The sequence below is a fragment of the Macaca thibetana genome, chromosome 11, assembly GCF_024542745.1.
Source record: "Macaca thibetana thibetana isolate TM-01 chromosome 11, ASM2454274v1, whole genome shotgun sequence".
Taxonomy (NCBI): Eukaryota; Metazoa; Chordata; class Mammalia; order Primates; family Cercopithecidae; genus Macaca; species Macaca thibetana.
The window spans coordinates 49,865,814-49,879,910 of record NC_065588.1 but is presented as its reverse complement, the minus strand read 5'-3'; the positions used below and the strand labels follow the sequence as shown (position 1 = coordinate 49,879,910).

The 14,097-nt window shown below is 45.7% G+C and overlaps 1 protein-coding gene across 3 annotated transcripts in view; it reads left to right on the top strand.

The window, feature by feature from the left end:
• LOC126931116 (cyclic AMP-dependent transcription factor ATF-7) overlaps positions 1 to 14,097 on the top strand; it is a 468,437-nt gene that overhangs the window by 428,539 nt on the left and 25,801 nt on the right. For 2 of the 3 annotated variants that reach the window (XM_050748895.1, XM_050748894.1), the window contains 2 exons: positions 5,391 to 5,509; positions 11,739 to 11,876. In XM_050748895.1, the coding sequence (XP_050604852.1) occupies positions 5,391 to 5,509; positions 11,739 to 11,876 (257 nt within the window). Of the gene's footprint in view, positions 1 to 5,390; positions 5,510 to 10,029; positions 10,752 to 11,738; positions 11,877 to 14,097 lie in introns of those variants that run through there. The other variant, XM_050748896.1, reaches the window with a different exon arrangement.

Here is a 14,097-nt window from a genome sequence, read left to right as displayed (position 1 = left end):
CAAGGCCAGCCCTGGGCAACATGAGATCCATCTTAACGAAAACTTTTAAAAATTAGCCTCAGGCTAGGCACAGTGGCTCACGCCTGCAATCCCAGCATTTGGGGAGGCAGAGGCAGGAGGATTGCTTGAGGCCAGGAGTCAGAGAGCATCCTGGGCAACACAATGAGGCCCCCTCTCTACCAAAAAAACATAGCTAGGCATGGTGGCACTTGCCTGTACTCCCAGCTACTCAGGAGGCTGAGGTAGGAGATCACTTGCATTCAGGAGTTCAAGGCTGCAGTGAGCTATGATTGTGCCACTGCCTTCAGCCTGGGTGACGACAGAGTGAGACCCTGTATTTAAAAATACATACATACGGCCGGGCGCGGTGGCTCACGCCTGTAATCCCAGCACTTTGGAAGGCCGAGGCGGGCGGATCACAAGGTCAGGAGATCGAGACCATGGTGAAACCCTGTCTCTACTAAAAATAGAAAAAATTAGCCGGGCGCAGTGGCGGGCGCCTGTAGTCCCAGCTACTCGGGAGGCTGAGGCCGGAGAATGGCGTGAACCCGGGAGGCGGAGCTTGTAGTGAGCCGAGATTGCGCCACTGCACTCCAGCCTGGGCGACAGAGAGAGACTCCGTCTCAAAAAAAAAAAAAAAAAAAATACATACATACATAGCTATGATCATACCACTGCACTCCAGCCTGGGTAACAGAGTGAGACTCTGTATCTAAAAATAAATACATCATATATACATACATAAAATTAGCCGAGCATGGTGGTGCACACCTGTAGTCCTAGCTACTTGGGAGGCTGAGACAGAAAGATTGCTTGAGCCCAGGAGTTCAAGGTTTCAGTGAGTTATGATCATGCCATTGCACTCCTGGATGACAGAGCAAGACTGTCTCTTAAAAGAAAAAAAGAAAATGGGCAAGTATGGTGGCTCACACCTGTAATCCCAGCACTTTGGGAGGCTGAGGTGGGCGGATCACTTGAGGTCAGGAGTTCAAGACCATCCTGGTCAACATGATAAAACCCCATCTCTACTAAAAATACAAAAATTAGCCGGGCCTGGTGGTGCACACCTGTAATCCCAGATACTTGGGAGGCTGAGGCAGGAGAATCACTTGATCCCGGGAGGCGGAGGTTGCAGTGAACCAAAATTGTACCACTGCATCTAGACTAGGTGACAGTCTGAGACTCTGTCTCCATAAAAAAAAAAGAAGGCTGGGTGCGGTGGCTCACGCCTGTAATCCCAGCACTGTGGGAGGCCGAGGCAGGTGGATCATGAGGTCAGGAGATTGAGACCATCATGGCTAACACAGTGAAATCCTGTCTCTACTAAAAATACAAAAAATTAGCCAGGCATGGGGCAGGTACCTGTAGTCCCAGCTACTCAGGAGGCTGAGGCAGGAGAATGGCGTGAACCTGGGAGGCGGAGCTTGCAGTGAACGGAGATCACGCCACTGCACTCCAGCCTGGGCAACAAAGCAAGACTCTGTCTCAAAAAAAAAAAAAAAAAAAAAAAGCCAGCCTGGGCAACATAGTGAAACCCCATCTCTACAAAAAATACAAAAATTAGTTAGGCATGATGGCGCATACCTGTAGTCCCAGCTACTCAGGAGGCTGTGGTGGGAGGATCACTTGAGCCTGGGAGGCGGAGGCTGCAGTGAGCCGAGATCGTGCCACTGCTCTCCAACCTGGGTGGCAAAGTGAGATCTTGTCTCAAAAAAAGAAAAAGAGGCCGGGTGCGGTGGCTCATGCCTGTAATCCCAGCACTTTGGGAGGCCGAGGCAGGTGGATCACATGAGGTCAGGAATTTGAGACCAGCCTGGCCAATGTGGTGAAACCCTGTCTCTACTAAAAATACAAAAAATTGGCTGGGCATGGTGGCATGCACCTGTAATCCCAGCTACTTGGGAGGCTGAGGCAGGAGAATCACATGAACATGGGAGGTGGAGGTTGCAGTGAGCCAAGATCACACCACTGCACTCCAGCCTGGGAAAGAAAAGAAAACATCATCTTAATTTTCTACAGCCAAAAGCCATGTTTTCTTTTTTCTCTCTTTTTTTTTTTTTTTTTTTTTTTTTTTTTTTAAGGCAGGTTCTGGTTCTGTCACTATGGTGGACTGCAGTGGCACAATCTTGGCTTACTGCAACCTCTGCCTCCCAGGCTTAAGCCAGTCTCTGAAAAAACTAGGATCACAGGCATGCACCACCACACTGGTTAATTTTTGTTGTTTTTTTTTTCTTTTTTCTTTTTTTTTGTTTTGAGACAGAGTTTCACTCTTGTTGCCCAAGCTGGAGTTCAGTGGTGCAATCTCGGCTCACCGCAACATCTGCCTCCCAGGTTTAAGCAATTCTCCTGCCTCACCCTCCCAAGTAGCCGGGATTATAGGCATGCACCACCATGCCTGGCTAATTTGGTGGTGTTAGTAGAGACAGGGTTTCTCCATGTCGGTCAGGTTGGTCTCAAACTCCCAACCTCAGGTGATCCACTCGCCTTGGCCTCCTATAGCGTTGGGATTACGCTATAGTGTGATCCACCGCACCAAGCCGATTTTTGTATTTTTTGTAGAGATGGAGTTTCACCATGTTGCCCAGGCTGGTCTTGAACCAGGTGTGAACCACCGCACCAAGCCGATTTTTGTATTTTTTGTAGAGATGGAGTTTCACCATGTTGCCCAGGCTGGTCTTGAACTCCTGAGCTCAAGAGGGGATCTACCTGCCTTGGCCTTCCAAAGTGCCGGGATTGCAGGCCTTAGCCACTGCCCCCAGCCTAAGAGCCATCTCTTAAATCTGAGCAATACTCCTATATTCCTATCCCTTCCCTCCCCCAAACATATACACAAGTGTATGCATGTAGCACCAAAACATATAGAAAGTATTCAGTAAAAACTTACTGATTTTTTTGGCTAGGCGCGGTGGCTCACGCCTGTAATCCCAGCACTTTGGGAGGCTGAGGCAAGTGGATCACCTGAGGTCGAGAGTTCGAGACCAGCCTGACCAACATGGAGAAACCCCGTCTCTACTAAAAATACAAAATTAGCTGGGCATAGTGCTGCGTGCCTGTAATCCCAGCTACTCGGGAAGCTGGGTCAGGAGGATCCCTTGAACCCGGGAGGCAGAGGTTGCGGTGAGGCGGAGGTTGCAGTGAGCTGAGATAGCGCCATTGCACTCCAGCCTGGGCATCAAGAGGGAAACTCTGTGTCAAAACAAAACAAAACAAAAACTTACTGATTTTTTTTTAGGATTCGTTAGAGCAGGTTCAGGGTTCTCTGATATATTTTCAGTCTGTTTGTTCACAAACCAGAGCCATTTGAAAGTTAGAGGCCACCTGCAAAGTGAGGAATTAGATTTGACACAGGGGAGCCTTTAAAAAACCAGAAATGAGCCTGAACAGCAGGGCGCAGGAGAAGTTTGAGCCTCATATCAAAGGTCTGAAAGTCCCTCCTCTGCCGTAGCCATGCCCTTAGCTGCCCCCTCCTGTTCCACTTGAGTTGTGATTTTGGGTATGCCCTTATTAAAGTACTCTCTAAGCATAAAGGATGATATTACTTCTACTCACCCAGGGATGGAGGGAAAGTGGCTTTATCATTAGCCAACCAAAGCTGCCAGAGAACCTTTTAAAACTATTTTGAGAAGTAGTGGTAACTTTTCCAAACACTCTGATTCAGAAGAGGTTTTGTTTAAATTTTTTATAAAAATCGTGCTATTTCCTTTTTTTTTTTTTGAGACGGAGTCTCGCTCTGTCACCCAGGCTGGAGTACAGTGGCGGGATCTTGGCTCACTGCAAGCTCTGCCTCCCGGGTTCACGCCATTCTCCTGCCTCAGCCTCCCGAGTAGCTGGGACTACAGGCGCCTGCCACCACGCCCGGCTAATTTTTTGTATTTTTAGTAGAGACAGGGTTTCACCGTGGTCTCGATCTCCTGACCTTGTGATCCGCCCGCCTCGGCCTCCCAAAGTGCTGGGATTACAGGCGTGAGCCACCGCGCCTGGCCCCTGTGCTGTTTCCATGGAAAGTCCCACTGTACTATTTTCAACTGATCAGGCTGGAAGGGGTGTGGTTTTTTTTTTGTATTTTGTTTGTTTGTTTGTTTTGAGACAGTCTCACTCTGTTGCCCAGGCTGGAGTGCAGTGGCAGTAATCTCGGCTCACTGCAGCCTCCACCTCCTGGGTTCAAGGGATTCTCCTGCCTCGGCCTCCTGAGTAGCTGGGACTACAGGAGCCTGCCACCATGCCCACCTAATTTTTGTATTTTTTGTAGAGACGGAGTTTCACCATGTTGGCCAGGCTGGTCTCAAACACCTGACGTCAAGTGATACACCCGTCTCAGCCTCCCAAAGTACTGGGATTACAGGCGTGAGCCACTGCGCCCGGCCAAGAAAGGGTGATTTTAACCCCAGGTCTCACTCCTTAAAGTATCATTTAAACATTGTTCTCTATTTTTGTCATTCATTCTAGTGGTTTAGGGTATAAGATGAATCCCTGAAGTAGCATGCCAAGGAAAGCCATCGTAATAGAGTTAGGATCCGTGAACAAGATTCAGGTCTAAAGAAGCAGGATTGGGAGGGAGAAGCTCAAATGTAAAATTCAGGTTGCTTAAAAAGTTCCAATGGTTTACCAAGAGCCTTTCTCTTCCCAAGGGCAGAGGCACAGTGTTGAGGAGAGATTCGTGCAGCCCCTGTGGGCATATTTTGGCTGGCAAAACTAAATCCAAATATCCTGGTTTCGGGAACTTGCTCTGGACCTAGGTCTCTGTGAAATTAGGTCTATTGTTTGCAGTTTCCTTCTCCAGCTCATGATCTTGCTGTCTTACTCCTCAGCCCCTAGATTTGCCTGGAATCCTTCAGAAGGTAACAGACCATTATTACCTCAGTGACCACTGAAAGACAAGGCACTATTTCTTACTTGGTAGCTTTAGTCAGCAAACTCAACCATCTGATCCTCAGTTTCTTCTCATCAGATTTTAACATCCATCTGCTTTTTCTGCTCACTTCAGACCTAGCTAGCAGGGAGTAAGTTTACAAAAGAAAACATTGCTTAACTATACTTAGTTTTCAAATCTAGAGGTTTCACAAAACTGTGTCACCTGTGTGGGTAGTTTGGTTTGGTTGGAGGTAAACGAGGTAAAACTAGCACTGAGAGAAAAGTGGGCACATGGATAGTCACACAACAAAACGCTGTTCTGTCTTCCCCCTGCTGGCTTTGAGGCAACACAACACAGACACCCTCTGGTGGCCTAGCACCAGCCTTCACCTACTAGAGTTCCATTAAAGCAAATTTGCCCTAACACAAAGACTCTATCTCCAAATCAAAAAGTACAAATGCATTATCTATATACTATTTAATATCAAGTTTTAATTTCAGATCAAAATTAAAAGTTTCCTTTTCTTTCATGTCTACAGATCAAACTCCTACTCCAACTAGATTCCTGAAGAACTGTGAGGAGGTGGGACTCTTCAATGAACTAGCTAGCTCCTTTGAACATGAATTCAAGAAAGCTGCAGATGAGGATGAGAAAAAGGCAAGAAGCAGGACTGTTGCCAAAAAACTGGTGGTATTCAGACCTAGGCTATTTTCATTGTGCTTTGGATAATGTTCTTAATTGGTTAAAACACAAAATCATGGGCTTAGTAGAGTAAAACCAGATAGTAGTCACTAATCCCAGTCAGCCATTCAGGTCTTTAGGAGTTCCAGATGATGGATCAGCACAAGTCTGTTGTCACCGAAAATTAGTCCTCTTGTTCTTCCAGGGGAGTATTGGTTTAATAATCTGTTTTTTAAAAAATATTTATATTATAAATATGTTGAAGATGTTAAAAGGTGATAAATTACTCAGATTTTGTTAGATAACATATTCGTTGCCAAATCCCACTCTTTCCTGAGCTGATCAGACTTCTCAGCTGCACTGTTTTTTTGAATCAGCAAGTCAATAAACATTTATCAAATTTCCACTCTTCTTTGTTTCAGTATATGTGGTTTTTGCGTTTAAGTAGCTTTCTACTATTATTCAAAGTATTAAAGATAAGGATGTTCTCACTGTCTTGCAAAGGAGATCAACCAGGACGGTGAAAGAACTAGAAACTATGTCACTTCAGGAACTTTTAAAGAAATCGAGTGGCCAAGTACATTGGCTCATGCCTGTAATCCCAGCACTTTGGGAGGCCAGAGTTTCAGGAGTTCAAGACCAGCCTTGGCAATAGCAGGACCTCCATGTTTACAAAAACAGTTTTAAAGATTCATCAGGCATGGTGGTGCATGCCTGTAGTCCTAGCTACTTGGGAGACTGAAGCAGGAAGACTGCTTGAACCCAGGAGATCAAGGCTGCAGTGAGCTATGATTGCACTACTGTGCTCCAGCCTGGGTGACAGAGTGAGACCCTATGTGTGTGTGTGTGTGTGTGTGTGTGTGTATATATAAAATTTTTTTTTTTTTTTTTTTTTTTTTTTTTTTTTTTTGACAGAGTCTTGCTTTGTTGCCCAGGCTGGAGTGCAGTGGCGCGATCTCAGCTCACTGCAAGGTCCACCTCCCAGGTTCACGCCATTCTCCTGCCTCAGCCTCTCGAGTAGCTGGGACTGTGGGAACCCACCACCACACCCAGATAATTTTTTTGTATTTTTAGTAGAGACGGGGTTTCACCGTATTAGCCAGGATGGTCTCAATCTCCTGACCTCATGATCTGCCCACCTTGGCCTCCCAAAGGGCTGGGATTACAGGTGTGAGCCACTGCGCCTGGTCTGGAGACCCTATCTCTTAAAAAAACAAATGGGCCAGCGTAATCCCAGCACTTTGGGAGACTAAGGCAAGCGGATCACAAGGTCAGGAGTTCAAGACCAGCCTGACCAACATGGTGAAACCCCATCTCTACTAAAAATACAAAATTTATCCAGGCATGGTGGCACACGCCTGTAATCACAGCTACTCAGGGGGCTGAGACAGGAGAATTGCTTGAACCCAGGAGGCGGAGGTTGCAGTGAGTCGAGATCGTGCCACTGCACTCCAGCCTGGGCGACAGAGTGAGACTTTGTCTCAAAAACAAAGAAAGAAAGAAATTGAGGAAATTTTGGTTGGAAAAGAGATTCAGTGTGAACAAATTGCAGTCTTCAAGAGTATTCATTAAAAGAGGGATTACATTTATTCCATGTGGCCCAAAGGTAGAAGTAGGACCACTAGGTGGAAGCTCTCACAAAACATGTTCAATTATATGTAGGCCACTTAGTAGAGATATTGTAGAGGGGATTAAAATGCTGGAATCCCTTCTAATCCTGAGGCACTATGATTCTCTGATTTTAGCCTTTATATAGTCCAGATCCCTAGAGGATCCCTTAGTTTGGAAGACCAGAGGAAATACTCGAAGAAGCAGAGTTGAAGGGAGATAGTTCCCATGGAATAAGGGGCTTGGAGGAAAAAGAAAAATGCAAAGATCAAATTTTACTTTAGAATTAGAATTCTAGGTTATTGGTCACTATTTTATTTTATTTTTTTGAGACGGAGTCTTGCTCTGTCGCCCAGGCTGGAGTGCAGTGGCGCGATCTCGGCTTACTGCAAGCTCCACCTCCTGGGTTCACACCATTCTCCTGCCTCAGACTCCCGAGTAGCTGGGACTACAGGTGCCTGCCACCACGCCCAGCTAATTTTTTGTATTTTCAGTAGAGACGGGGTTTCACCGTGTTAGCCAGGATGGTCTCGATCTCCTGACCTCGTGATCCACCCGCCTCGGCCTCCCAAAGTGCTGGGATTACAGGCGTGAGCCACCGCGCCCGGCGATCACTATTTTTAAAATCAAGTCTGTGTTCCTGATTTTCTGGAATCAAAAAAGATTCCAATATCTCTATCCCAAAACATATATATAAACACATTAACCTCACAATTGCATGGTATAGTGAGGCATGGGATCCTATCAGAATATAGAATAGCTGGAACCGCTTTTATTTTTCCCTGTATTTAAGAAGAAGTTCCCCGGGAGCTCTTTCCTTCTAAGAGGGCATAACAGGTAAATCTAGATAGTTACACATGACTTTTCCATCCAGTTTAAGTGGTAAGAAAGCAAGATAGTGTCTTTATCACTGGAGTTGTTTCCAAGTTCCATGGATTTCTATGAGTTTCTTTTTATGCTGTCTCCCTCAAACTAACAGAAAGTGGGCTGCACGAGGCATGGTGGTTCATACCTGTGATCCCAGTGCTTAGGGAGGCCACAACAGGAGGATTGCTGGAACTCAGGAGTTCGACACCAGCCTGGGCAGCATGGTGAGACCTATCTCTACAAAAAATTTAAAAACCAGCTGAGTGTGGTAGCACACACCTATGATCCCGGCTACTTGGGAGGCTGAGCCTAGGGAGGTCAAGGCTGCAGTTAGCCATGATTGAACCACTGCACTCCAGCCTAGGCAGTGAAACAACACCCTGTCTTTATTTTATTTTATTTTATTATTTTTTTTATTTTTTGAAACAGAGTCTCCCTCTGTTACCCCAGCTGGAGTGCAGTGGCACAGTCTCGGCTCTGCAACTTCCACCTCACAGGTTCAAGCGATTCTCCTGCCTCAGCCTCCCAAGTACCTGGGATTACAGATGCATGCCACTACGCCTGGCTAATTTTTTTGTATTTTTAGTAGAGTTGGGATTTTGCCATATTGCCCAGGCTGGTCTCCAACTCCTGAGCTCAAGCAATCTGCCCACCTCAGCCTCCTAAAGTGCTGGGATTACAGGCATGAGCCACCGCGCCTGGCCCAGACCGTGTCTTTAAATAAATTAATACAGCAGGGAAACTCAGTAGCATATATTTGTAGTTCTACTTTTTCTTTCTTTTTTTCTTCTTTTTGAGACGGAGTCTGCCTCTGTCATCCAGGGGGAGTACAGTGGCGCAATCGTGATGGCTCACTGCAACCTCCGCCTCCTGAGTTCAAGTGATTATCCTGCCTCAGCCTCCTAAGTAGCTGGGACTACAGGTCCGTGCCACCATACCTGGTTAATTTTTGTATTTTTAGTAGAGACAGGGTTTCACCATGTTGGCCTGGCTGGTCTTGAACTCTTGACCTCATGATCCACCCACCTCAGCCTCCCAAAGTGCTGGGATTACAAGCATGAGCCACTGCGCCTGGCCTCTTTTTTCTCTTTTTTTTTTTGAGACAGAGCCTCACTCTGTTGCCCAGGTTAGAGTGCATTGGTGCTTGCAACCTCAAACTCCCAGGCTCAAATGATCCTCCCACCTCAGTTCCTGGAGTAACTGGGACTACAGGCACCACCACACCCAGCTAATTTTTGTATTTATTTTTAGAGACAAGGTTTTGCATTGTTGCCCACACTGGTCTTGAACTCCAGGGCTCAAGAGATCCACCAGTCTCAGCTTCCTAAGGTGCTGAGATCACAAGCGTGAGCCACCATACCTGGTCTTGTAGTTCTACTTTCAAATGGCAGAAGTAGCCACAGTCTTCTCATCATTCTTTTTCATTCATTCATTGACAGGATCTTGCTCCGTCTCCTAGGCTAGAGTGCAGTGGTAGAATCATGGCTCACTGCAGCCTCCACCTCTTGAGCTTAAGCAGTTCTCTCACCTCAGCCTCCCAAGTAGGTGGGACTACAGGCACATACCACCATGCCTGACTAATTTATTTCATAGAAACAGGGTCTCACTATGTTGCCCAGGCTGGTCTCAAACTCCTGGGCTCAAGCTATCCTCGCACCTCGAATTCCCAAAGTGCTAAGATTACAGGTATGAGCCACCACACCTGGCAAGAGGGTTTTGCTATGTTGCCCAGGCTGATCTAGAATTTCTGGCCTCAGGTGATCCTCCCACCTTGACCTCCCAAAGTGTTGAGATTACAGGCATGAGCCACCACGCTTGGCCTATGAGGGATTTTATACCCAATTTATTGTAGGCAAATTCAAGAAAATTCGCATCCCATAAAAAGCTTCAAGTCTTTTTCATTGCCATTTTAGCTCAGTTGACACTTCCGGGAGACTAGTTCATAGTTAGTCAGCCCTTTCCTCACTGGGCATTCCTTGGTGTTTCCTCCTGCCTGTACAGGAGTGGTCTTTACTTCCCCTTAATGAGAAGTACAGGCTTAGTGGAAGAGTCTCCAGAAGCGGAACTTTCCTGAACCACAGCTTTGCTAGGAGATGCCCTAGAGGATTTCAAATCTATGGTTGTATTTACTTAGAGCCTTCTCCTTCCCACTAATCTCTGACTTAAGAGATCTCAGAATTAGCTAATTTGGACCTGACATCTTAGCAATGTAGAAAAAATGAGGCAGAAATGAAGCCACCTTTGCTGTTGCTCACCCTCCTCAGACTGGGGAAAAAGAACCACTACTACCATCTCTAATGTAGTAGATACCACATTGTCTTTAATTTACTCAGCTAGCTATCAAGAAGGTTTCTGAGGGTTAAGGTGGCAAGGGAAGATCTTGAAATAAGCAGTTGCTTCACCAAGAAGCCTGGGATATGGAATAGATAGAACAAAGGATCCACTTTGTTATGAAACTGAACTGCAATGCCAATGCTCCTGTCTTGGTACAGTGTCAAGGCCATTATCTCAGATGGTTTATTGTTCCCTACAAGGCCATTTACAGCTCCACAGTTCTGTGAGGTGATTGCATCACTGCCAGGAAAGTGCTCTCTTTCCTTCCTGGTTTTCTCCAGTCTTGCTCCTAAGACTCACTTATTTCACCAATCAGATGATCAGCCTTTCTTTTCTTTGTTACCCCAAAACCCTTATCTGCCTGATACATCCAGTAGCAGATTTTGGGATGAGATCACCATCAAGCATGGTGAGTTTCCCAGAAAATACCTTTCCTATCTGGTTTGCAGTACTCGAATAGCCAGTTTGTCTTTGTTTGCCTTTGATAATTGGGTAATCTAGTCATCCTTGTTGGCAGAGAAAGTGTTCACAGCTCTCCAGTGGCCAGCAGATTCAGGAATCATTTTTATTTCCTGAAAAATATTATAATATTTGCATGGATTTAAATGACATCTTTTTTTTCAGGTCTTTATAAATATTTGCTTACCATTGGTGAAGCAGGTATTATCTTCATCTTATAGTTGGGGAAACAGAAGCCCTGAGAATTACCAACAAAATGATTTGGCCAGAATTGTACATAAAACATAAGGGGCCCACATTTCTTGGCCAGGCGTGGTAGCTCACACCTGTAATCCCAGCTACTCGGGAGGCTGAGGTGGGAGAATCGCTTGAACTCGGGAGGTGGAGGTTGCAGTGAGCTAAGATCATGCCCATTGCACTCTAGCCTGGGCAACAAGATCGAAACTACAGGCCAGGCGTGGTGGCTCACGCCTGTAATCCCAGCACTTTGGGAGGCCGAGGCGGGCGGATCACTTGAGGTTGGGAGTTCGAGACCAGCCTGACCATCATGGAAAAACCCCACCTCTACTAAAAATACAAAATTAGCCGGGCGTGGTGGCATGGCTGTAATCCCAGCTGCTGGGGAGGCTGAGGCAGGAGAATCGCTTGAACCCAGGAGGTGGAGGTTGTGGTGAGCTGAGATTGTGCCATTGCACTCCAGCCTGGACAACAAGAGCAAAACTCCATCTCAAAAAAAAAAAAAAGATCGAAACTACGCCTCAAAAAACAAAACAAAACAAACATAAGGGGCCCACATTTATTTGACATGCAGTTCAGTGCTTTGAACAAGAGCTGAACTTCTTAGAAGCATATTCCCTTATCTTGGAAATGGGAAGGTATAGATTCAACCTGAAAGGAATCACAGGGTTAAACTCTGTTCATTTTTCTTTCACAACAGGCTGCTGCTGGGCCCCTTGACATGTCTCTACCTTCCACACCAGACATCAAAATCAAAGAAGAAGAGCCCGTGGAGGTAGACTCATCCCCACCTGATAGCCCTTCCTCTAGTCCCTGTTCCCCACCACTGAAGGAGAAGGTAAATTCTGTACCAAGGGTCATCTCAAATGTTAATTGATAAAGCTTTGATTCATTAATTATATAAATAGTGTGTCCTAACTACTCAGGACACCAAGATGGTAGAATCACTTGAGCTCAGAAATTCAAGACCAGCCTGGGCAACATGGAGAAAGAAACCCCATCTCCACTTAAAATCCGTAAATTACCTGGGCGTGGTGGAACATGCCTGTAGTTCCAGCTACTTGAGAGGATGAGGTGGGAGGATCTCTTAAGCACTGGAAGTCAAGGCTGCAGTGAGCTGTGATTGCTCCACTGCACCCCAGCCTGGGCAACAGAGTGAGACTGTCTCAAGAAAAAAAAAAGTATGTGTTATAGGAGGACTGGTTGTATTTAAAGGAATGATATTTAGAAGATTTCTGTAAATTATACCTATTCTTTTTCCCAGCAATTCCATTTATAAGTCTATATAGAAGAGAAATTAGTGCATATGTCTACCAAAAGAAGTATGTTAGAATGTTCATAGCAATTGTATTCTTTTTTATTTATTTTATTTTATTTATTTATTTATTTATTTATTTGAGACAGAGTCTTGCTCTGTCGCCCAGGCTGGAGTGCAATGGCCTGATCTTGGCTCACTGCAACCTCTGCCTCCTGGGTTTGAGCGATTCTCCTGCCTTAGCCTCCCAAGTAGCTGGGACTACAGGTGCATGCCACCACGCCCAGCTAATTTTGTACTTTTAGTAGAGATGGGGTTTCACCACGTTTGTCTTGAACTCCTGACCTCGGGTGATCTGCCCGCCTCGGCCTCCCAAAGTGCTGGGGTTATAGGAGTGAGCCATCGTGTCCTGGCGAGCAATTATATTCTTAATAGCCAAAAATCAGCTGGGCACGGTGGCTCATGCCTGTAATCCCAGCACTTTGGGAGGCCAAGGCGGTGGAATCACTTGAGGCCAGGAGTTCGAGACCAGCCTGGCCAACATGGTGAAACCCTGTCTCTACCAAAAATACAAAAATTAGCTAGGTGTGGTGGCGTGTGCCTGTAATCCCAGCTACTCGGGAGGCTGAGATAGGAGAATTGCTTGAACCCAGGAGGCCGAGGTTTCAGTGAGCCAAGATTGTGCCATTGCACTCCAGCCTGAGTGACAGAGCGAGAGTCTGTCTCAAAAAAAAAAAAAGTAAACTGACAATTACACAGCAATGTGAGTGAATCCCACAAACATATCCAACAACAACAAAAACAGTCATACACAAAATTACATACTGTATAATTCAAGAAGAGGCAAAACTGTTTGACGATGATAGAACTCAGGATAGAGTTTACCTCCTGTGAAGGAATGATGTGGATTGGAAAGGGACATAGAACTTTATGGGGTGCTGGAAATGGTCTGTATCCTGATTTTACGTCTGTAATAAGTCATCTTGTTTTTTTTTTTTTTTTTTTGAGACATAGTCTCGCTCTGATGCCCAGGCTGGAATGCAATGGTGCAATCTCAGCTCACTGCAATGTCTGCCTCCCAGACTCAAGCAATTCTCTTGCTTCAGCCTCCCAAAGTGCTGGGATTACAGATATGAGCACCGCACCCAGCCTAAAAGTCATTTTGTTGTTATGACTTTAATGCACATCACTGTATGTTATACTTCAATTAATAAGTGAGAAAGAAAAATTCACATAATTCATAAATGACATCAAACAGTTTAGAAAAAAATGTCATCCTAGAGGGAAGTGATTTAAAGAAAGTATCTACTAGGAGTCTTATTATTCTTTTTAAAGGAAGTACTTCCATGAAGTACTATTTCTAATACATTTATTGAAATATAGTGGGCCGGGCGCGGTGGCTCACGCCTGTAATCCCAGCACTTTGGGAGGCCGAGGCGGGTGGATCACGAGGTCAGGAGATCGAGACCATCCTGGCTAACACGGTGAAACCCCGTCTCTACTACAAAATACAAAACCTGTGGCAGGCGCCTGTAGTCCCAGCTACTCGGGAGGCTGAGGCAGGAGAATGGCGTGAACCCGGGAGGCGGAGCTTGCAGTGAGCCGAGATCGCGCCACTGCACTCCAGAATGGGCGACAGAGCCAGACTCTGTCTCAAAAAAAAAAAGAAATATAGTACATGTACAGAAAAGTATATAAATTGTAATTATATAACTTACTGAATTTTCACAAAGTCAATAGCCTGTATAACCAGCACCTAGATCAAAAATATTTTATTAGAACCTCAGAAGCCCCCTCATGCTTC